General features: G+C 39.2%; 1 protein-coding gene across 7 annotated transcripts in view; it reads right to left on the bottom strand.

Annotated features, from left to right (window-relative positions):
- Nucleotides 1–24,930, bottom strand: part of WDFY3 (WD repeat and FYVE domain containing 3) — a 160,785-nt gene that overhangs the window by 72,491 nt on the left and 63,364 nt on the right. For 6 of the 7 annotated variants that reach the window (XM_071753664.1, XM_071753665.1, XM_071753660.1 and 3 more), the window contains 10 exons: nt 23,951–24,143; nt 20,721–20,907; nt 17,451–17,617; nt 13,963–14,430; nt 12,477–12,575; nt 10,025–10,218; nt 7,543–8,000; nt 6,757–6,840; nt 1,489–1,666; nt 228–442 (listed from right to left, as the gene is read on the bottom strand). In XM_071753664.1, coding sequence (XP_071609765.1) covers nt 228–442; nt 1,489–1,666; nt 6,757–6,840; nt 7,543–8,000; nt 10,025–10,218; nt 12,477–12,575; nt 13,963–14,430; nt 17,451–17,617; nt 20,721–20,907; nt 23,951–24,143 — 2,243 coding nt within the window. The remainder of the gene's footprint in view (nt 1–227; nt 443–1,488; nt 1,667–6,756; nt 6,841–7,542; nt 8,001–10,024; nt 10,219–12,476; nt 12,576–13,962; nt 14,431–17,450; nt 17,618–20,720; nt 20,908–23,950; nt 24,144–24,930) is intronic. The other variant, XM_071753662.1, reaches the window with a different exon arrangement.

Raw genomic sequence — 24,930 nt, 5'->3', positions numbered from 1 at the left:
TGTGAAAAACACTGAACAGTTTTTCCTGCTCCACACTTTTCCCTCCTCTTCCCTCCAGTTCCCAGTGTCTCCAGGGCTACATGCTGATTAACAGAAGCAAGCCAGTCTGTCTGATGGGAAATAAAACAGGATCACTGGCACACAAGATCTCTGTGCTCTCTACCAAGAGGAGCCTTTTAAAACCATCCAGGATCAACTCAACCTGACTTCACTGCTATCTTCCTGACCTCAACACCATGGGCTGCAGTGCCTGGGAGGCCAGCCTTTCAAACATCCTTTGGAGTGGGGGATGCAGGGAGTGGTCCTCATCAGCCAGAGCAGCACTGCATCTTTGAAGGAGTCGTGCATGGAGCCCAGCTTCACACATGACTTGCTGGTTTCTCTCTGTGTGTACTAGAGATTGCAGGATGTTGGCCACTGCCAGCTGGAGATCCAGTGCATGCTGGAAAAGAGAAGACCGTGGAACTTGAAAAGATGCAAACTCAGAAGGTAAATAAAAAGAAGCCCATTACACACAGTAATGAAAATGAAACTACCATTAGCAAGAAATAACCAAAATATCCCCTAGTTAAATAGGTGACCACGTGTATGTTGGGGTGTGTGCAAGTGAAGAGACACATCTCTTCATGGGAAAGGATACCAAGTTGTATGAAGGATTACCACCACCATTATAAAGAGAAGTTATTCAGATAGGGATGGTTAAACTAACCTCTCCTTTTCACCAGCAGAAATGAGTCTGTTTAGGAGTTCTACATGCTTAGAGTGAACTTTGAACTTTTATTTGTGTGACTGCTGAGCTACTCCTAATAATATGATCTCTGCAAAACACAAGGTATATGCAAGATAACTGCTGAATTAATGTCCTGGAGACAAAAAGTAGACATGTTCACCACCAGCACAGGACAAGAAAGAAGAATCAAGTCTAACAAAAGCTGTAAGCTTTCAGAACTCTTTTTATTTAATGAAGTGTTCTTTAGGGAAGACATCTCAAATGAAAAATACTTAGGTGACTTCAAAGAAAACGTCCAACAATCTTCCATATATAAACCACCAAGAGAGGTTTCTATTTGATAACTGCTCCAAGCAGGCAGTACAATTTTGGAACTAGAATACATTCCAGCTAACTCAAACAGCACACATACACCAAGTATCATGGCAAATCCTATGTCCTCCTTACACTGTGTGATAACTGATATACCAGGGAAAACAAGAATTCATCACACCTGGAAACTTATCTGATGGCCACTTCAGCATTTCTTTAAATTTATACTGTGGCTAAGAGTTTGAAAAAGACAAACAAAACAAAGCCTATGAAATAAAACCATTTGTATCAGATCTCTGTTACCACAGTCATTCAACTCAATTAGTCTGTGAAATGTCTTAGTTTCTCAGATGAAACAAGAGGACATCATCAGCTTTCCTATTTCTTATAACTATCTTTTTCCCCTGCCAGTCTCAAAGCTGAAGACAGCAGAGTTTTTTCCTTACCTCTGGGTGTGTAGCTGACCCAACAGAAGCCAGAAGATCCAGCATTGCAAGCATAGCACCAGGGTGGATAATGACAGCATCAGAGCTCTGTACAGCTGTGGGTCCTGTTTGGAGTTTCACATCAGCTATGCTCTTCTGAGGGCAAACAGGAGGTGTTGAAATAGAATGATATGCATGCCTGCAGGACAGAAAACACTCCATGGTTACAACTCCCATCTATCATGAGTGCTCCATTTTTCAAGCAGCTGTGAAGTTGAACTGGCCTACTGACATTACTCCCCTCTCCTTCCTCTTCCTGCAGTTAGACAGGCTAGAACCTTCCTCTATTGAAACCTGTTGGACATCTTTGCCCAAAGGCAACCTAGAAGGGTCTTAATTTCTCAACTATGCTTGAACTCAGAAGTCTTTTCCCCATGTGCTATGCTGTTGAAGAACTTAAAAGGTTACCTTTACACCTCCCTCTTTTCATTCCAGTTGTGGTGGCAGCACACAGCACCAGCAGCATGCAAGCTACCACTGCTCCTCCTCCTGGGGACAAGTTCAGCTCTGAGTACATTTCTCTACATTTGCTCTTCATTAACAAAGGCTTGTAAAACATGGTGTCACAAAACTCAACAAGCTATAACTAGCCTAAAGAAACAGAAAGTTGGTCTCAGTGTACACTGATGCCAGCAGTGCATATGCTCTCGGCATTTCCACAACCACTACAACAAATTAGTTTTAGATTAAGCTGCTTTAGCCTGATCCAGGGAAAAAAGGTTTTGACACAGTGGCTTAGAAGCAACCACTTGAGCCAAGAGCTGTAGATATATTTCTCACTGCAGCTCTCAGAAGTATCAGCTTCACACACAGAATCACCTTGGTTGGAAAAGACCTTCAAGATCATTGAGTCCAACCATTAAGCTAACACTGACAAGTCCTTAACTAAACCACACCCCTAAGTACTATGTCTATACGACTCTTAGATACCTCTCCAGGCATGGTGACTCCACCACTGCCCTGGGCAGCCTGCTCCATAGCTTGGTGTTGTTCTTTCAGCACAATCCACGAATGGGATGAGCAGCTTGCTGAACACAGCCTTACAAGATGGTACTTTAGAAGTAAAAGATAGCTTGATAGGCTCATACCCAACAGAAAAACCCCCAAATACACCAAAAAAAACCCCAACCAAACCAGACAGTTTTCTCACAGTATTGATCACATATACTTATTTGTAAGAAGAAAGAAAACAAATACTTTGAAGGTTTCATCTCAAAAATACACATCCACCCCAGCAACAAACATCATTTGTGCACAGATGCAAGTAAATGGATTATTTAGCCTAAGAAAGAACACTAGAAGTTCAGCACAATCTTCTGCTGGGCTGGATAAGAAATATTTCAAGAGAAGGGTTCCTGTCAAAAAGGCTCATGGAAGATAAACAACTTGCCATCTGCAACAATCCAAGTGCACTTTTTAAGAGACTTTTTGAAGAATGATGAAACTACTGATGCTTTTACTCATTCAGCAAACATGAAACAGCCTGGCTATTCTATTGTAACCAACCACTAAGTAAAAATTCTGCCCAAATACATTTTTCTAGTGTTTTTACAAACTCTCTCACCACCATTTTCCTAAACTTCTCAAGCAGACTCATTGATGGAAACGTCTGCAGAGGAAGGCTAGAGGAAGGCTTTGTTGTCTCTTAAAATTAAATGGAATTAAGAACAGCACAACAACTGGTAATACTATCATAGAGAGATGTTATTTCAACCTTTTTTATCTGTCTTAATACAGAGACTGAAACACAGGTAGCTGTTTCTCATGCATCACAGCAGCACATCTCATCTGAAAAATACTGCTACCTTGTCTCAAGGTCACCTTGAGCATCTCCATGGAAATTTTATACTATACAGTTTAAAAACTAAATATCCGTTTATTTCCAGCTTAATGAAATTCCACTCCACAAAACTTTGCTGAAGAACAAGCTTCTGTCCACTTTTAAGCACAAACCTAAGCACTGTGATCTGCTCTATCTCACTGACCTCATCAGCTGGTCTGTGAGGTTATGACATGGCTGCACAGGGAGAGCCTAATAAAAATCTCAGCCAGTGCTCAGCATGATTCATGAAGAAGCATGAGATGCTGGCCTCAAACGGCCTGGGCTTCAACATTACAAATAATAAAATGAAAAGGGGATATAGTCAAGATTAGGCAATTTGTGTTTCTGTTAGCAATCTAACAATGTTCTAATGTTCTTAGATCTTGTATTACTGAAAGTATTCCACATAATTTTAATACCTTTTATATTTATGTTTTTGCATTCAAGGAGTACTTGTATCAAAACAACAAAAACCAGTTCAAAAAGATTTCTCTAGGCAGGGAAAAGGAAATATATCCTACAAAATCCTGCTAAGGTTTTAATTGAATGTTAGAGGCCCATGGGGTCAGTGCAGAACCTACAATAAATTAATTTAGCCATGCTTATACATTCTTTATATGATACCTTTAAAGGAGAAGAAAGGAAGAAGTGGAAACCAGAAAAAGATTTTACAGGAGATGATACATAGATCTGTCTAATTTAACAAAAATAAAACTGAAAAAAGTTTCAACCTTGCATAATTAGGTACATTAAATACAACTCTTGATGAGAATTACATCATTTCTATCTGGAAAAGAAATAAGTAAGATATATTTAAGGACAAACACGCTGCGTATCATTTCCCAAAAGTGTTCACCACCTAAACTTCCTAAAAAAAATCACTAGAAGTATTTTAAAGTAAAGGTTATGCTCTATTCTCTACTTCTGTCAGGCTCAAAGCTATGAACTTCTATCCCAACCCATGTGCCACAGAAGTCCTATCTGCTCCGTTTCACAGAAAGGTTAAAGTTGCAAGGGATCTTACAGATCACCTATTTCCAACCCTCCTGTTTACAGAAAGGATAACAATGGAAAAAGGAAATATGGCTTTGAAACATGGCAGACATGCTTAAGAAAGAGTACCCAGAACTGTGTGCAACAAAACCAGATGCATACTATTTTTGTTTATAGAAATCATGTATGTCCTCAGTGCTGCCTTCTTTTTTTAGCCATTTGACACAGGACTCTTCCTCAGGCACCTGTATCAAAAGCCAAAAGGTAGATAACCAGGTGACAGCAACAAGGGAGAGCCTGGGGAAGCTAAGTAAAGGAGATGAAAAACACTAAGAAGACCAAAAACTTCTCTCAGAAGAGACAATTCAGAAGAATCTGATCATACCTGATATTTATAAAGAGGCACAGGTATCAAATAGCATTAGACTACAAAACCCAAGTCACTTATTTTTGAAAGGAGGAAGATCCCAGCTACTGGCACTGAATTCACTAGGAAGGACAAACACAACTCTGCACAACTGTCAGAAACCTGACAGCTGCTCAGACTATGTGAAAAGCCTAGCCCTGTTTTGTTTTTTCCCCCCTTGAAAACATGCTTTTACAGAATAAATCTGAAAAGTCACACAGATTCTGCCTGTCCACTTCTGCTTTGAGTCTTACATGACTGGCTTACATGACTTGTTATCAACCAAAGGCCTTTTTTCTTTGTGAAGACCCATGCCAAACACTTCTTTACCTCAGCAAGTACCCACCTTACAATATTGGTCCTTACCTGAATTGCCCAAAGCACCTGACAGGGATAGTGACTTTTTAAACTATCCAACTTTGACCCCACCTTACACATGATTTTTGAACAGCAGTTCTACAAAAGCCAACAGAAGCCTAACATGTCTATTTATATATACATGTATTTATAACTTAATTACCAGGCTGTGTCAACTACCCAGCTGGCATTTTTGTATTCATTCCATCCGGATTCAGCTCCTGTTAGGCAGGCACTGCACGTGTTTGTTCTGCTGCAAGCATCTGCACACCTGTGCATGTGAGTAATTCAGCAAATCTGAGCAGCCATGCCAGTTACACCTGGGAGAACAGCACGGTGGAGTACAGGGAAGGGCAAATCATTATGCTAGAGGTTAACACTGGGGCCAAAGCTGTAAGAAGTCTCCAGAGGAAACAGACTTTTCTTTCAAGTTTCTTCAGAGTAAATGAGAGGAAAAGGAGTTTGGCAGCTAAAGTGAACCACAACAGCTACATTTGTTCCTAAATGCCTCAGTGTTAATAGGGAAAGACAGTCTGAGAAGTTCTGGATGATCAGGGAAGCAGCCTTGTCCAAGCCAGACCCTACAGAATACCCAGGTATGACTTGGGTAATGTCACTCAGCAAGACCCTACTCACCTGCTCCAGTACAAACACCTCATTTCAAAGCAGTTGCCAAAAGCAGCTTTTCTTCTCTTTGCAAAATACTTTACATTCCAAATGTGAAACTTGATGGTGTATTTTAAACTGAACACCAAGCAAGAATAACCAAACTTTCCACATAACATCCGCACCTCAGATAAACCACTGTCATTAAAACATCTTTTTAGCCTTCCATTGCAAATCTCTGCCAAACCTGGAACTTCAAATAACTAACAGCTGCCCCTGACTCCTAGGGGGTCTGGGAAAAAATTCCTTTTTCATCATTTGCACAAGTCTGTAAGTCACAAAAACTGCAGAATCAATGAAGTCTGTGATCTTTTAAAAGCAAAAATAATCTACCAGACACTAATATGCACAAGAGAAGATAGTAGTTTGGGTGGGGGCAGGGGAGAGGTGGGTGCTAGGATTTCAGAATTGTGCTCTTTGTGCTTTGTTTCCAATCCTTTTAACTTAACATGCCTCTACATCATTTGATAGGCAAGTACTGACAAGTTCATTCTTTATTTTTTATCCTGTGAAATTACTAACTAATGAGCACCTTAACAAGCCATCCAACTTCCTACTGAAAGCACCTTTTTGTATAAAAGTGGTGAAATAAAAAAGAAATCTGGCTGTATTAACTGATCTACTAGCCTAGTCTGAACTTATGTGAACTGTTCCTGAGTTTCATTTATACCTCCCTTAGATAACTTCTTATACTAAGGCTTCTTTGTTTTTGAATCAAAAACTTAAAGTTTTAGGTGCCTCAGGAGTCTGAAGACACCTCTAATCTCAGTGCATTAACATCACTACCTTGGATTCATTATGAGAGATACCTTTACATTTCTTTTTATCTGGTAAACACATCAGTGAAAATGCATACCTTAGGGAGAAAAAAGAAAAAGAAAAAAAAGGAAAAAGAAACTTGAGAAAAAAACTAAAGGAAAACAAGAAACACAACAGCAACAGAGAAATCAGAAGCCAGATAAACTTCTCTGTAAAGGGCTGGTACCTTTTCCTGGACAAAGCTGGCGTACCCCAGGGAGAGGGGAGAGAAGTCTCATTTGTCAGGCAGGGAGGGATCTGTTCTGCACGACTATAGACAAAACAGACAGGGGCAGGACAGAGAGGTTAGAGAAGAAACCAGAGGCCATAAGCTTGTTAGTTTCACAAAAGCACCAATAAAATTGTGACTCAGGTCCCTTTCGCCAGAAACAACACAAAAGACAAAGGATGCTGCTGAGTGACATGCATCAGGTAAACATGGACATGCAAAGCATGTACTTCTTTTATGGCATGGCTCTGCAGTGCTTGTTCATTGCTCCATGAAGCTTTACTGATTTGACCATGGTAGCAAACCAGAACATCTTTCAATATTAAACAGCAGAAAGTGAGAGGAGAACGTAAAGCCCATGCAAGTTAAGTATAGCCAACAGGGGTAAGAAATTAAAGCTATGTAAACTTTATAAAGAATGACAATCAGAGAATTTAAGAAAGGGTGAATGCAGTCACTGAAGATGACAGCAAAAAAAGGAATGTAACGAGGTAGCTTATGCAACAAGCACTATGGGATTTACTTACCCCATTGATTCCTCATACTGTACTGTTAGCCAGTGTTACAACTTCAATAGTACATGCAATATATTATTAATACACATTTTCTTCCCCCTATCTGAATGGTTTAATAATACTTTAAAATAATTTAATAAATTAATTTTTGCACTTGGCTTTTGGTTTTGGGTTTTTTTTTAAATAAGAGGGCAGAAAGAACAGGAAAAAAAAAAAGCAAAGTTCATACCTGTCGAAAGAATCTGTGGCTACCTTGTAGAGGTAAATAAAAAGTTTGCTGCAGTGCCTTAGCGTAGGTGACACAGACTCCAGGGATATTAGGTCATCATCCAAAAGTCTTTGAAATAGTTGGGTATTTGAAGGGAAGACATTCAGGGGACTTATTTTTCTCAAGTCTGAGAAGCAGCCAAGCAACCGAACGGCATCTGCCAGTTTTTCATACTGGATCTCTGTTTTGAAGAAGTGAGAGTTGGCTGGCTCGTAGCGCATTGCTGCAGTCAATGTGCAGAACACAGTGTGAAGCAGTTCAAACACTTGATTCTGGTTTACTTTCTCCCAGCCATTCCTGGGCGGCGAGCACAAAGATCTTTCCATAGCAACGAGCAAAGATGTGACATACACAAATCCACCAACTTTTCTAAAGACAGTCCTTGTGCGGTGACTCTCTCTCAGCACTAAGAGTAGGGCCTATGGACAAAACAATCAAAACAAGAAGAAAAATAAAAAAGCAGCAGCATTACAAACAGCTTGAGAAAAGGTAGGAATGCTTTTGTTTGATATGCCATCAATAGCTGTAATTTGTCAGGATTTGGTAATGCCAGACAACACCAAAACTTCACACTTCAAGAGACCCCATCCTCAAGGGCTTACAAAATAAAAAAAAACCCAACAAAACCAGAAAGAAGGCAAAGTAAAGTATTGCCCCTAGTTTAGAAATAAGAAATTAAGTTGATAAGTGGACCTGCCCACAGAGAAGACTTGACCAAGCACAGAATACAACACAAAATCCCCAAGTAATTCTCTTAGTGACTATTCAGAGATTACAGCTATTAGCAAGAAATCTATTCTGCCATCAGACTTCACAAATGGTTTCAGAGCTGTTAAATGACTGCATATAGAAACCTAAATCTTGGAGCATCTACTGAAAACTACAATGCACCTGGCAGCTATGAAGCCACAACAGCATACAAAGATAAAAACAGCAGCAAAGAATTAGCCCCCAAACTCAACTTAGTTTTGTTTTCTTCTATGATGAAATCCATAAATCTCTGAACTGAGTGCAACTTTATTTTACGAGCTGCTGTTCAAAATTAAGCCTAAGAGAGAGGAATCAAAACAGATAAAACCTTACTTCTTGAACAAATACAAACCCACAGTATTAACAGTGGAAACTACATTAACCTGGGTACCACAGAATAATATTCACTTATATGTGAAATGAGGGTGTGGGGAAGCCCACCCACCAAAGCAAACCAAAGAAAAAAGCAGCTACAGTAACAACTTTGACCCACACATGACTATGAAATACAGAAGAAAAAGTCTCTCTATACAAAGCATAACAAACAGAAGAATGTTTCATTGGTGCAGAAAAACAAGCTCTTCTGTCCTCAGAATCATACTTGTAGGTTTGTTAAGCACTCAGAAAATGAGTAAGGAAATAGACTGTCATTCCTTTGAAGGTTGTATCTCGCTTCCTGCCAAACCTGGTAGTAAGGGACACATCACTACCACATTCTGGGCCCTCAGCCACAACCAAAACTTCTGAAAACAGCACCAGTGGCTGAGAAATACAACAGGAGAGAAACCCTGCTAAATTTGATGAGGATCTGCATTATCTTTTCTCTCCCCTTAAGCATTGTGAATGAAATGTAGTCAGAAACAACTTAAGAACTTGACAGTATATGGTTTTGACAATATATTACTAGCTGTTGTTTCTGTCTTCTGGAATAATATGCAGCTGCTCATCTGCCAAAGAAATATTACAGCTCCTTTTAATAGAGAAGAACATACATGTCTCAGAGATCTTTACAGCAGGACTCATTTGCTTATTATTTTGCTTTTCTACCCTAAAAACACAGTATTATACCAATTCACAGAAAAAGCATTAGCTATTCTGCCAAGTCTAGATAAGCAGCAAAAAACCCCAAATATGATGGAGAATAGATGAAAATCTTCTCTCTTTCTCTTCCAGTCACAGCCTTATGTTCCTACCTTTCCAATACTTTGTTTAAGCAAGTAAGTTCTTCAGCTTTATCTTCAACTATGGTTACATAATTTGTATTAACTGATTCAGCATTTATAACTAACAAACTGGTAAACTAAATTAGGTCTGCCACAAAAAAACACAAGCCAGCTCTGAAAATAAATACATTCTTGCTTCCCTCCCCCATGTATTCTCCTTGTTTTTAGCTGAACAATCCTGCATGGAAGTATTATCATAACTGTAGGACCTCAGTTCCTATCCACTGAGGCCAATTACAAGTGATGATGCCAAAAACACATACTCACTGGAGCCTTCATCTCTGATTCTGAAACCTGCCATGGACAGATGGAATAAAATAAAACCCATGCACCAAATGCACACATCTCAACTCCAGAGATAATGTACATTCAGCAGCATCTGTCCAGCCCAATCCAGTCCCCTTCTCAGTGTTTTGGGTTCTGTTTTGTTTTGTTTTAATAAAGAGGCTTAGGAGCAAGACTTCATTTACCCTTAAGATGTCCGTTTTCAGCTGCAGTTCTGTAGGGGGAGCCGAGTGCATCAGTCCCAACAAAGTGCCCATATCATCTTCTCCACTAGGGGACAGCACCAGCTGCTGGATGATCATCAGGGCATGCTGCCGGCACTGCGGATACTTCACTATGTTGTGCACGCACCTCGCACCACCAAACTCCCTGAAAATACCTACTCAGAAAGGGAGAAGGTGGGGACAAACACGAGGAGTATGAAAAACACAATCAGAAACAAATAAGGACAACAACAAAACTTGAAAGGTGTTTATTTTCATTTTTATGAATGGCAAGGTTTTAGCCCAATGCATGTTTAGTAACTTACTACTATTTTTCCTCTCCTACCACAAACCAAAAAAGGAACTTGGACACTGCTCTTCTGACAGCATGTTTTACTACATGTAAGGTTCATTTTTAAGTATAAGGATGCAGGACAGTTCTAAGAATTTCCATGACAATTCTGTTACTCCAGCAGTAGGTGTTCTTTCCATGCTAGAGTTTGAAGAGTCACAGGAACAAAGAAAAACATATAGCAACCCCCCCATCTTTAGTGTAGACTACATGCTGTTTTGGTTAAGGGCGGTGTTTATATCACACTTAGTTGATTTCCAAAAATATGAATAGATTGCTTCTGCACAAGAGAAACAAACTAGGTGCACTGGTTGAGAAGTGATTCCACCTATCCATCAGATTTGTAAGATTCTTGTGGCAAGACCTCTCTTTGCAGAGATAAAGCTTAAGTCAAAAAATGGTTCTGAAGCTTCCTGAACACTTCAGATGAAAGCATGTGCAATATTAACTGACAAGTAAATGACACGTGATTCTGAAAACATCATAAAAACCAAACCAATATATATATTTATGGCATATATAATGTGTGCTTAGTACAGAGTGATCACCTAGAGTTCTGCCCTATGTTATTTACTGAAGATAAAAAGAGAGTAGGTAATGGATCAATGCTGCAGTTCTGAATCAAAAGAGAAAATATTCCTTATGGCAGAAACTCAAAAAGCAGTTTAAATTACCATGTACATGCAATTAATCTGTAATCTATACTAATTTCTAAAACCTCTTTATTTCAGCCTAATTCACTTGGTTCTTGGTTTATCATTAAAGAGATTCACCCAGTAAATCAAAGATCATGTTTTTTTCCTTTCCAATGACTAGAAAGGTAGATTGGTGGACAAAAGGAAAGAGGAAAAGGAGACATTTTAGCTTCACTAAAGCTTCTTGCAGTGTCAGCCACAGCTTTCTCATAACCAACCTGACCAAATGGTCTAAACATGATCATGATCATGATGCCTGAATGAATAACTAACTCAAACATCAGCTTGGAGTAAACTCTGCTTTGCTGAAATGCCTTTCTGTTTTCACCAAGGACATGCCACTGGGGTTTATCTCCAGTGCTATGAATAATGCCATCACTGATGGAATAAAGAACTCATTTACTAAGTACAGAGGCAAAGCTGAGCTGGCAAATACTGTAAATGCTCAGCAGGAGGAACTCAAAGACAATCTTTAAAATTAGTTTGAAACTACAAGCTGAAATGCAATAGAACTTGAAAACAAGTGTAGTAATGAAATGATACAGGCAACACTGGAAGTTACTCCAGCTCGGGGCCTGAATTTAGTTTTAAAAGTTTGCCCAGGCAAAAGCAGGAGAAAAAGAAAGCTACAAATTTTAAACATCAGCTCCTGGGCTAATGATGTAAACAGTGAGGTTTCAACCAAGCTAGACAATTTGCAAGATTTCATTTTTAAGCATATGTCACAGATTATATTGTCTCCTAGATCAGAAGTGAGAAAGAACACACCAGTGGGAATTGAGAAGAAGGATAAAAAACACCAAATAACAAACTTCTGAAATAAGGATGTTTCATGGCCTTCAAGGCTAGAAACTTCTGGTTTCTCAAGTCATGGCTAATGAAGCATAATACAGGGCTGCTTGATTGAGAAAATGATGCCCGTAACAGAGCCTCGTTTCCATACCAACTGGGATTATGCCTTCAAAAATTAAAAGCCACATTTCACTGAAAATGCAAGCATTTTAAATTACATTTAAGTAGATACAATACTGTCAACAAACTACATGTCTAACTATATCCTTAATTTTTCCAAAATACAATTCATGTTACAAGCCCTACTACAAATTATTGCATAGTGATGGGTAGTGGTGGTTGCCTCCAGGTAAGCAATGGCAAAAAACCCTCAAGATTAAAAAAAAAAAAAATTATATCTTGTACTCCTTTATTTTACGCACTCTAGTTAACATTTCATGTTCTCTCTTCTGGAAAAACTTGGCAAGAGAAAAAGTATATTTCAGTATGCTTGTTTACTTGCCTGAAGAGAGGAAATCAAGACTACTTTGGCTTGCAGGCATGATTTTCTGAATTACCTTTTTATAAATGTTTTGTCAGTGGTCTCTCTACTTACCTGCATTTGTGTTTGATCCTTGTAGTAGTACTGTCAAGGTCTCCATAACCAATAAAGCCAGCTGCTTTTGGTCCTCAAATAAACTGTTTCTTGCATCCCCTAAAAATAATGTCAGAAGCCAAGGTCATAGAAAAAGTCACTCTTTTCTTAGAATGCTTCTTGCTACTTTCCACCAACATTTTCATTTTCTTTGCTTCCCCAGAGAACACACAGCCTAACCATTTTCCAAACTAAACTAACTTTAGTCTACATGTACATTCCTGGGAAATCTGCATTCCTGAATCGTCTGAAAAGTTAATCTATAAAAACAAGAATTTCAACAGAAGCTTGAGGAGAGCTCATTAGCTGACATAGCAGCTGTATGTGTAGTTTCATATCCCCAACCATCCCACAGTTGAAGACTAATAGGATCTCTTCTTATTTAGTATCCAGTATCAACTATCACTTGAAAAGAGAAATTCCACTGAAAAGCACAAAAGTATATTCACATAACTACAGCAATGTGCTAATGATTCAACAGGTGAAGCAGACAAACCAACACTGTAAAAGACATCTTAAACACAGAGTAACATTCCAGAAAATTACTTTTTTTTTTTTTTAAAGTGACTCTATAAAGAAGAAAGCCACCCCATGAGGCCATGTGCACCCAGGGAACACCCTAATAAGATGACAGCTTGGTACAATTACTTAACAACAAGATGAGAACTGACTTCTTTTTCAATGGAGTTGCTGGCAACAAAGCTTTCTAAGTCTAAACTGCTACCACTCACTAATGAAGCTCCAGATAATAAATCCAGGTTAAACGCCCAATAATTCTGACTAAAAATTGTGTGTCACTGCTGCACACTAACTCGACTGCAGCTGGAATAAAGAATGGCAGCACATGCTTTGCAAGCTAAGCAGCTTTGCAATGCTGTTTCTGAGATGTTCAGTTCTGGAGATAACTAATTTTTGGTTGTATTTTAAATACTCTTGGAAAAACATAGACCCCCAACTCATAAAAATGGACTGTAAACTTGAATACATACTACCATTAAGAACTCAGTATTTTTAATAGTATTTTTCAAATATGATATCATAGTATTCTTCAAAGGTAAGGCTAAACCCAACTAAATGCCCAAGTATCTTTTGTGAGGGAGTCTACAGATACCACGTATTGCTCCTTCACTTGTTGTTGTGCTAAGTAGCACTTATTAAACCAATAGATAGAAAAAAGAAAAAAAAGATTTAAAAAGAAAACATGAACTCCTCCTTTCTCACATTCACACAGCATCTTTCATTGAAGCTTGCCTTGAGCTTCGGGTAGGATGTTAAGAGAGAAATAATTCCAATGAGCCTTTAAGACTGCACAGCTGCCTCCAGTAAGAATTCAGCCTTTGAGACAGGAGTTCAGACTTTTTCATTCCTCCTCTTAAGTTTCAGCCAAAACGAGACATTTCCAACCAAAAAAAGACAGGGATTAGTAAAATGGAAGAGTGCACACTACCTTGATCATTTAGTGCCTGAGTGGGATCTTTCAGAAGGGCTGCATACTTATGAAGAAGACTGACCATCACCTCCAGAAGTCCCACTTCCCTGAAGACATCCTTAAAGATGTAGTCATGCCGGGTGAACTTCAGCAGTGTCTTCATGGCAACGATGCTACACTGAAAAGAAGTGCTGGATTTTAAAAGGATGCTCACACTGATCAGTTCTTTACAGGGTATGTAATTCAAGCTGAAGACGACAAATTCCAGCATCTCAAAGTATTTGGTCTGCACTTCTGGAAGTTTAGGAATTTTCTCTGCAAACTGAGACAACGTGTGCTGCGATTCCAAGATGAAGTAGTTGGCATTGTCTGCCATATAAATGCTCATGATTGCATCAAGGATGATTTGTGCTAGATAGCTGGTTTTGGCTCTCAAAAATGCATTCTGGAGGACTGAAAACGCTTGAATATTCCTCACACTGTGACCTAAATCAGAACAGAAAGTGGGATGGGAGGAAAAAGGAAAGAGAAAGTTTTTAATCATCATTAACAATCATCATGTACACTTCTTAATAACAATACACGCATTTTAATAAGTGTGAATAGAACTTAAATATTATATGTTACATTCATGTTATTAAAACTGACTCATCAAAACTCTCTGCATGATCCCTTACACTGCAAATCCTACAATCTAATGCTCTTTAAGATGGCATCTTCATCTTTGAAGGTGCTTACATAAGCAGCTCAACAAAAGATCTTTTCTTTGAAACAGATAAGTAAACTGACCTATTGTTAAAATGTGCAATGAGAGACAGTGCTGGAGACAAAACTAAGCTTCCCTGTCATCTACCCAGGCCACAAGAAAACTTGTTAAAGAAACAGGAACATGTTCTATATTCCCTAATCCAGAACACAACTCCTCTGCCTTCCACAGAGAGGATGCTCTTGCTCAGGTCTTGTGTCCAGTTCTGGAGCCCTTTTACAGAAGGGACACAGATGTGCTGCAGTGTGTCCAGAGAAGGACCACGAGGATGATCAGGGCTGCAGCACCTCTCCTGTGAAGACAGACTGAGGGAGTTGGGGTTATTCAGCCTGGAGAGCAGAAGGCTCCAAGGAGACCTTATTGGGGCCTTCCAGTATCTGAAGGGGCCTACAAGAAAGCTGCTGAGAGACTTTTTTAGGGTGTCAGGGAGTGATAGGACACGGGGGAATGGATTCAAACTAGAGGGGAGATTTAGATTTGATGTTAAGAAGAAGTTCTGAGGTGGTGGAAGCCCCGTCCCTGGAAGTTTTTAAGGCCAGGCTGGACAGGGCTCTGAGCAACCTGATCTGATGGGAGGTGTCCCCAAACACGGCAGAGGAGTTGGAACTGATGGTCCCTTCCAACCCTGAAAATTCTGTGATTCTATGACTAAGTGGTATGAAGGATCATACCATTATCAGAAGGTGGCACAGGACTGCCTTTGAGAATTAGGCCTGGTTATAAAAGAACTTTGTCAGGGTCAAGTACTGTTCATGACTGGGGAATTAAAACAAAGAGATTTTAAGCTTAATGTAGCCATAACATTAGCACATAAAGACTTCCCATCTTTAAAAGCTCAGTCAAATTTCTTCTTATAAGTACTTTCAAGTTGAATAAAATCTCACCCATTTAGCTCAAGAATGTATCATTTATGAGTGTTCTCTGTAGCCCCCAGAATTTTCTATGGGCACATGTTACTCTACTAAAAAGATGCCTCAAAGCCAACTTCTGGAACATCTTTAGGAACAGTACAACGCAGGGTGGACAAATCCCAAGATACAGAAAACCAATGGTAAAAGTTATTACAAAACCCAAAAACCAATCCAGAGTGACAACTCAAAACACATTCTAACCAAAGCATTTAGGATGCTCTAACAAATTTTATTATCAAACAAACTATAAGCAACCCATTAACCTGATTCTAAATCCCTTTCATAAATAAACCAAATGTCCTACATATGCTTTGTGGAATGTTTCTCTCTTTGCTGTTTATAAACTAAGTTGTCCATCTTAAAAGTAAATTCAGTTATCTTCATGTCTGGCCTCACCACGCTTGCTGCCAGTATTTCTCCAGAAGGCAACATGAAAATTCCTTGGAAACTAAATGGAACTATTTCACATACTGGGAGAATATTAATTTTACATTTTAAGTCCCACTCATTTTTTCTAAAAGGGTATTTTTTTACATGCTTTCTTTATAATGAAATATGTTGAAAAGGGGATTCAGATCTTACTATATGTGACAGGAACACAAGCTGAGACAGATACAACTATTTACACTCTGACTGAGTATCAACAGTTGTTCCAGGCAGTCAAGCAGATTATTAAATTATCTTTAATTATTTGCTTATTCTTTAGGACCCTGAAGAAAGCAAATCTTAATGAGCTTTTTGGAATTCAAGAATTAAAAGGACTTAAACAAAAGCAATTATAAAAATGAGCTAATTTGGTCTTTATAAAAAGACAACTTGCCAACATAATGAAAAGCAGGATCTGAGGATCTGAGAGATGTCATGATAAATATCAGAAAATTAAATAAAACAATTCCTTAGGAGATTGCAATAGGTCATGATTAGTATGTTTTTATAAAACAAGTAGAAATCAAGCTCTGAATGTGACCATCACCTTCCTTCTCTACTTAGTGCAAAGGGGAAACAATTCCCATGAGCAATGAACTCTCCCAATACCAGAGAAAGGAAATAATTGTCCACAAAACCTAAATTCACAAGAGAAACAGTGAAAGTAAATCCATTTGCCTATAATCTATGAAATCAACTCTATCACAATTTTTTTTCTTGTATTCCTGGTATTAGTAAATAAATAAAAAAAAAGTCCAAGTAACAAACTAGCTCCAGTCACTATTAAATTCCAAACTCCTTAGTAACAAGACTTCATTGAATTTTAAGTTGTGAAAAATAAGTTCAGTTTTATAAAAGCCTTTCCCCTCTTAGACTTCCTCAACCTTATCTCCATACCATAATTCATAGTGGCTGCAAGCATATGACACATTTCACCACTCTTTGAGTACTTGGTGATGAAACACCAGATTTCAGCTCACAAGTTACTCTTGCCCAAGCTGACAAAAGCTAACTAAAAGGTCAAAAACAAGCCTCCTCCACAAAAAAAAAAAACAAAACCACAAACCCAAAACAATCAACAATCAACAAACCAACCAGCATATCAGCTTCTCCCATCAGTTAGTCTAAAGCATCATAAATCAAATCACTAAATTTTTCCATTTATGATAATCTCTTAAAACGTCCACACAGAAAGTCTCTGCTTTACAGTGAGAGATGTTAGATTTTAGTTCTCAAAAATAAATGCCCTACACTTTTTTCTTCAAGTCACAACCTCAAAATAGAACCTTTGAGACCAAGAGAACTAAGTGTTCGCTATGAAGTCTTGGTAAAAGAACCTACACTCAGTTGTTTATATTTCAAAACAAACAAACAAAACCAAAAGATAAAGAAAGCAGACTCACCTTTGCCTGCAGGCTGGGGGACTGCAAATCCTGGCAGTAGGAAAGGGACTCCAGTGGTAACTCCAGCTGGCTTTAATTCATTGACACCGTATGTTGTTAAGGAAGTTATCAAATTAACCAAGTCCTTCAATGCATCCTTAGATTCTGCCTCTTTTGCCTGTTCTAATCTAAAGAAAACAGAATAAATCAAGTTAGCAGCACTCAAATCACTTCAATATCTCTTCCATTTTACTGATTTAGAGAAAACACTTCTATTGCCCCACTCCTGCAGTATTTTATATGTTCTCTGCTCATATTTCATACCATTAAATGAGTTAACATTATTGGACTTACGAGAGCATACATTCATTTGCCATGGAAATTCACCCCATGAATTCACACCTAGACAGTCTATCATTAAAGAAATCTCTAATTAACTTGCTAGATGACACCTGCCACTTTGAGAGTTAGTATTTTGTCATCATGAAATGGTATCTTCATAGAAGCCTAACACTCAGAAGCACACAATGAAGAATCTTCATGAGAACTACAGACCCTTACCTTTGAACCCAAGAGGATGGAAATTCTAACATCCCATTCCAACCATTCTTTCCCACCAGCAACAGGCCAGCAGACTAAACCCTAAAAACTAACTCCAACACCAAGAGCAACACTGCTTCTCTTTCAGCTTCACCCAAACTTAAACCGTGTTTAATTACTAACTCTATAGTCTCTGTAGATCTCAGGAGAAAGCTGGGGACCATCTTCTCCTATTTATTCATGCAATTCAAGATCTACTTTTCTTCTTGCTAACAAGTGACAAGTTGCCCTTAAAAGCAACTAATTCTGCATCCTCTACCTTCTTCTCAGTCAGACATGTCACTAAAGCTCCTTCAAACAGCTGTGACAGAAGCACTTAAATCACCAATTACCATTCTCCACATGCCCAGCCCTTTCACAGCACTGAGGCAAAATCACATATTCACTCCTTTGGCTCTCACAGACCTCCTGCAATTTCTTACAAAGTCACCTTCTTCACATATCCCTCTGCATTACCAGCTCCAAAGCCATTTTTCTTTGCAGCTTGATGCCCAGTGTCCAGACTTCATAGCCTCACATGAGAGTCATCTTCACCATAGTGCCACTGAGCTGAAGGAGTCTCTGTCAGCAGGTCTGAGCCAAATCATGTCCAGGGAAAAGATATTACTGTTTTTCATCACTCTATACACTAATACAGAGGCTTGTCCAAGATGGTGATTTTTTGAAACAAAACCTATTTTGATGTGAAGATGAAAAAACCTCCATCTTATAACAAACACAAGTCATGTTCTGACCCATCTTCCATCACCTCTACAACACACAAATAGCCAGCAAATACACCATATGTTTGTGTGTACTGTTCACCTTAACACAAGTTTTTTTTGCAACAGTCTTAGCAACTGGTCCAGACACACCCCAGGAAGAAATGAGGATAATGCATTTCTACACTTCTAAGCTTCACTGATGTCCACTGAAGAACTCAGGTTCTCCCTCCTTCAATCACACACCCTCTAGTACTCCTCTACCTCAGTCAGAGATCCCACATTTTCCTTGATTTAAAGGATGAGCAAGCTCAGGAGTATGCTTACAATACTTGATATACACAGCATCACTTTCCTACCTGAAAATGAAATTGCTGATGACAGTGTGATCCTCTCAAATTCCATTTAATTCCTAGCTGACAGTTTCTGGGAAGCAGCTGACTTTGAATTACACTACTCTGAACAAATGCATTAGTAAATATAACATGAACACCTTCTATACCACAAGAACAGTAACAATTCCTTAACAGGTGTTTGAGCTTTTACGGCACTGAAGACAATTTAGGAATAATTTTAACCATGATTAAGAATGAGTAAGAAATACCACGTCTATGCCTGGCATCCATTTCAAACAAAGAAACAAACTCCACAAAGCCCTATGCAGTAGAAAAAATAGGTCAAGGTGGCAGAACTTAGCAGCCTGAAAAATGAATGGCTTGAAAGAGGGAGATGACAGCATCAAAACTTCTAATGAATGGCTGTGACAGCACTGTTTCTAAGCATCTTTGATCCAAATATAGGTTGTAAGGTATATGCTCATAGACACCATTTCCCAGTTTCTGTCTTGGATTTGTAAAACACAAATATTCCAACAGCCAAGCATGCCTCTTCAGAACTTCATATCCAAATAAAGCAACATAGACTAACCATAGATTTTACACAACTGGTGCAGCACCACTGATTTGCTGCTTGAGAAAAGCAAGAAACCAAGAAAGCAAAAGGGAGGGAGGGAGGGAGGGAGGGAGGGAGGGAGGGAGGGAGGGAGGGAGGGAGGGAGGGAGGGAGGGAGGGAGGGAGGGAGGGAGGGAGGGAGGGAGGGAGGGAGGGAGGGAGGGAGGGAGGGAGGGAGGGAGGGAGGGAGGGAGGGAGGGAGGGAGGGAGGGAGGGAGGGAGGGAGAAACCATGGGTGAATCATATATCGAAATGTTGTTTGGGCAGATATTTTCATTACCCTATTTTGTGATACATTAGGAGGTCAGCAAGACCTTTAATAACAAAATACAAATTTAAAAAAAACACATACATACACTGATTCTCTAGTAACATGAGAGATCCCTCCAGCACTCTAGTATTGGACCTTACATACAAAGATGTCTTCTTAGTATTAAGTATCATGTCATCAATATTAAGCAGCATGAATGACATTCAAGTGATTTCTCATTCACAGTATGTTAAAACAAAACCCAAAAACACTGGCTGCAGTCAAAATTTTGTTTTCTGATTTCCTTCTAGATTTTTAGTACGAGTTGTTTATAAGCATCTTCTTTCTCACACAGAACATACAGAAATGTTTAATAATAAACCAGTACTAATAAACACAAAGTTAAACAATGTATAAATAAATAAATAAATAGAGAGAAGCGTGTAACTTCATGTTTTAACCCTAATATCTTAATTTCATAATAACCTGTTGTTAGGTTATTACTGTTGTTACCAGTCTCTGGCTGTAACTATAAACATTGAGTGTTATCAGTCCCAGAAGCACACACTGACTGAGAAACTTGCTGTTAATTTCAGCAAGTGCAGCTACTTACAAGAGACTGAGCTGAAAGCAAAAGTACAAGACAGAAAATCACCTTTGTCCTGGCCCAAACCAGGACACCTATAATCACTTACTTGTTCACACTTATTCAACCATTCTTTATTAAGATTTTTTTTCCGAAAAAGCTCACAGTGAGCTGTCTACATTCCTTCAAGCACTTTTACATACCTGAGGAGGAGGTCACAGAGGAAGTTGTAACCTTGCCATATCCTAAAATCATCCAACAGTGTTTGGGATACATCACTGGAGTCTTTGAGAAAACAAGAAAGTCCAGCAAACATCTCAACTATTTCTAGGGGAGAAAGGTCATCAGACTGTTGCATGTTCTGAACACATGTGGACAAACATTCTTTTTCTGAAAAGAACCACAATTAAAAAAATTTATTAGTAAAGAAGCTTAGTAAAGATCACAGTAAGAAGCACAACTAGTACAAGAATCATGGCATTAAGGTACCTGCTTCCATTCATCATTTATGTTACTTAATCCAATCATTTAATATCACAGAGCATTTGAAGATGAGTAGGATTCTCAAGTGGCTTTGGATCTGAACCCAAAAATTTTTCACCAGTCCCTTCCTCCCTTTTATAATCTTTACTCTTTTAAGGAGACTGTATAGACAGAAATTTTTTTTGCCTAAAAAGTATAGGTATCTGCTGTATAAACTCAGCAGAATAAAAAGACAAATATGGAAACTATAAATAATTCTAAAACATCTTTTATTTCTTTCTTTTAAAACACAAAGTTATTCCAAGCACTGACAAACTGTTACTGATGTTAGGTAAAACCCTACACCATGTCTTTCTACTGTTACTCTGGTTAGCATGTCTTTGGCTGGCATATTTGCTTGCTCAATAAATCTTGATCAAAGAGGGACAGCTTGTCTCATGCTGCATAACACACACTCCTTCAGTTCATTGGTCAGTTGCAAAAAGCTTTCCCAAATGTATAGTTATTAGGTTGTAATCCTGTTTTAAAGATGCTCCCTTCAATTATCTGCTTTTGCAGCATGCAAGAGACAAATGCAAACCTTTCTAGGTAGCTAGGTAGTTAACAAAATTGTGCAGAGATCAAATCAAAGCACAAGATAGTGAAAGGATGCTCCTTTGTATATGATAAAACGTTTTAAGCTTTTCCCTGTGAGATGAGCCTCTTGACAGGTTCATTAAGTCAGGTTCATTTTTATCTGCCAGCCTCACTCCTCCATAGATCAAGCCAATACAGAAGCAATAATGGCAGTAATTGCAATATGCCAAATAACACAGCCAAACCTGGGTTATTTTCCTTGTACTTCATAGCATTTTCACATATACACAACCACCTTCCTACACTCACCAAAAACCCACCAAAAGGCTATTACAGACCTACACAAAATACCTATCATCTTTGAAGTCTTATCTCAAAATACTTATCTGATGACTACTCTGTGCTTCCAAGTGATACACTGCACACACATTTCTGATTGGATTGGGAAACATGCTGCTAGCACAAGAAAAAACACAGACTGAAATTTTCTGTGAAGTATGTAGGAGCAGGGTGACATATTTCATAAACTGTCAAAATGGTTTTGTGGAGCCCTGTAACTAGTTGCTTGTGTGAGGAAACTATGGGTTTCTCTTCTCTAGTAGGTGTATATTACTAAAATGTATAAGGATGTTAGTTCACTCACTGGTCTTTTCAATATAAAAAAAAGAAATACTTCTGAGTAGTCCTATAGTCTAAAAGCCATAAATATAGCATTAGAAGCATTCTACCAAATTTCCTACCCCAAGCTCTATGTACCTAAATACCTATGCACTTTTAAATTAATGCAACACAAGTATTTCATTTGCAGAGCTGCTCCAAGGCAGCTAATACACTCTCCAACACCAATTTTCATCTTGCTTTGCTCTCACAAACTCTTTGTCATGAACCAGTTTGGCAGCTGCCCTTGCCAAGCAGGCTGGGACCAGTCCCTTGTAAGGATACATGGAAAATAAGACTTCTTATCTTAGCTACCAAACTCTGTAACCAGCTACAGAAAACCCTTGTGTGCTGTTTCCATGTTTAAAACAGCCAGAATGCTATTTGTCTCAAAAAAGAACAGGAGATAGAAATAGAATTTATCAGTCTGCTTCAGTTATTTGTTGGCTTGCAGGCTGGATTAAGCCCAAGAGATGATTTTATTTGGGCCTTCAGGATGCACAAAATCTGCCATCCGTAAGCTGTATGGCAAGATGAGGAAGAGAAGGGATCAGCATAAGAAATGCAGGCTGGCTGAACCATCTAGTCAGGTGCTACAAAGCCATCCAGCAGAAGGCTCTTTTCAGATGTTTCCCAAAAGATCCACAGGTTGGGACCCCAGGTTTTAAGACAGGCTACATGTAAGCTTCCTGGGAGCACCAGTACTGAGAGATCACTTCCTTTGGGCAGAGGCTTGGGTCTCAGCCAAGGGAAGGAGAGCTTCCTTTGCCTAGGGACAATATCCTTGGGCTGGGAACCCCTCAGGAAACTTGGACTGGACCACAAAGGAAGCCAGCTGGCTGTTCCAAGGTGCCATTTATAAGCACTTGGAGGTTCATACTCAAGTGTTTCTGTGTCCATCTGCTCTGCTCTCTAAGGATTTCCTAGTGCTGGATTAGCCCAGGTTCTGCCAGGCCCCATGCACAGGATAATGGAAAGTACACTGCAGTCAGTGGTGGTTGTAACAGTCTGACCCAGGCTCTTCCTGCATAAGCAAGATGTCTAGGTGAAAAAACTTTCTCCCACCATACCCGAATTAGCTTTCCTTGGTTTACAGAATTCACCAGGATTTACTATGTGGGCTTCTAATAGCTCAAACTGTGTCAGCAGAACACATGGAGCTGGTTCCTCATCCTGCTGCTCCCTCAGATGTCTCCACACTTATTGCCAGCTAGTGTGGTTCCCAAGAAGCTGTGCACAGGACAGTGTTATCTTCCATTCTGCCTCTGCAAGGAGCTGCTGCTGCTAACTCCAACACAGGAGAGAAAAGGACTAATTCCTATTAAGAACTAATGCTTGCAGCAGAAGTGACCAATCTCTGCATCTTTCCAGGGACTGCTTTTCAATACAGGCAGATACTGAAGTTCCTGAGAGCCTCTCCTCTTGGTTGGCATAAACTCTGACAAAGCATGAAAGAAAACTCTCTTCCAACATTAACATGAAATATGAGTGAGGCAGACTCAGCTTCAAACCTCTCTCTCACTACACAAGTGCTCTGAAACTTTGCCTGTATGTAAATGTCTACATATCCCCTCTCCCCCCCCCCCCCCCCAAAATCAAGAGCCTGTAAACTTTCCTTGATCTATTATTTTCATGAATATTTCCTAACTAAGAAAACTATCAAAGAAGAACAGAAAATTTAAAAAATCAGTAAATAATAATGAATAAAGACACATACCATGAATGTATTTCACTACATTGACACTAAGGCCATGACGTGATATGGTCATTAGTACTTCTCCTGCACTCTTCCTCCAAGGCAGATTATAGGGAGGGCACCATGAGGTTATTGCACTAAATAGAAGCTGGAGATCATCCTTCTGAGCCAGTTCTTCCGCCGGGGACACAAAACTGCACAATTTCACTAGGATCTGAAACAGTCATTACACATCTAGCATGAATGACCCTGATCACTGCTATTTTTGTCTAGACAATAAATGCAACACATTCTTCCATTTAGCAAGCACATTAAAAAACACAACCTATTTGCTGTTTTCTGTTTGCATGTTGTTGTTCTCTTGGCCAAATGAAAACAGCTGAAGTAGTATGGCAGGCAAGGAAACAGCAACACTGGAGACCACCTGGATAACTGACCCCTGGATCTAAATTTCCAGGGTACCTTAAACAAGACAAAATGCTGCCACCAGACTAAAGGTACTCTATTGCACACCCTTATCTGCATGTTTTGAGGACATCTGATGTCCATTTTGTGTCTTGTGCAGGAAAAGCTGAAGCTGCCTCTCAGAAAACTGCTGGAAGCCTTTTGCAAGGCTGCCTGCATCCAGAGACTTGGAAGCATTCTGAAACCTCACCCATTCCAGCCAGCTCACTGAGAGTGAGTTCCCCCCGCTTTATTGTGGGGAACTGTTTGTTGGGAGGGACTCTATATGGTAACATTCACCATTTATTAACTTTGCTGCTTGAAACACAGCAAAGCATTTTCTGAAAGACAGCTCACTGCACGCTGTGGTTTCTACTCTGGAAGACAATCTGTAGTACAAAGAAGAGAGAGACAAATGGTTATGTTCTCATACAATGACTGTAAGTAGGCAGACACTGTGGCCAGTTATTGTGGGAACATGGCTATCATCTTCATTTTTGTAGTGCAGGTACCAAAATGCCTCCAAAACATTCTACTTAGAAGTCTTAACAGTGCCT

The sequence above is a fragment of the Heliangelus exortis genome, chromosome 10, assembly GCF_036169615.1.
Source record: "Heliangelus exortis chromosome 10, bHelExo1.hap1, whole genome shotgun sequence".
Lineage (NCBI taxonomy): Eukaryota > Metazoa > Chordata > Aves > Apodiformes > Trochilidae > Heliangelus > Heliangelus exortis.
This window is presented reverse-complemented; position numbering and strand designations above follow the sequence as displayed.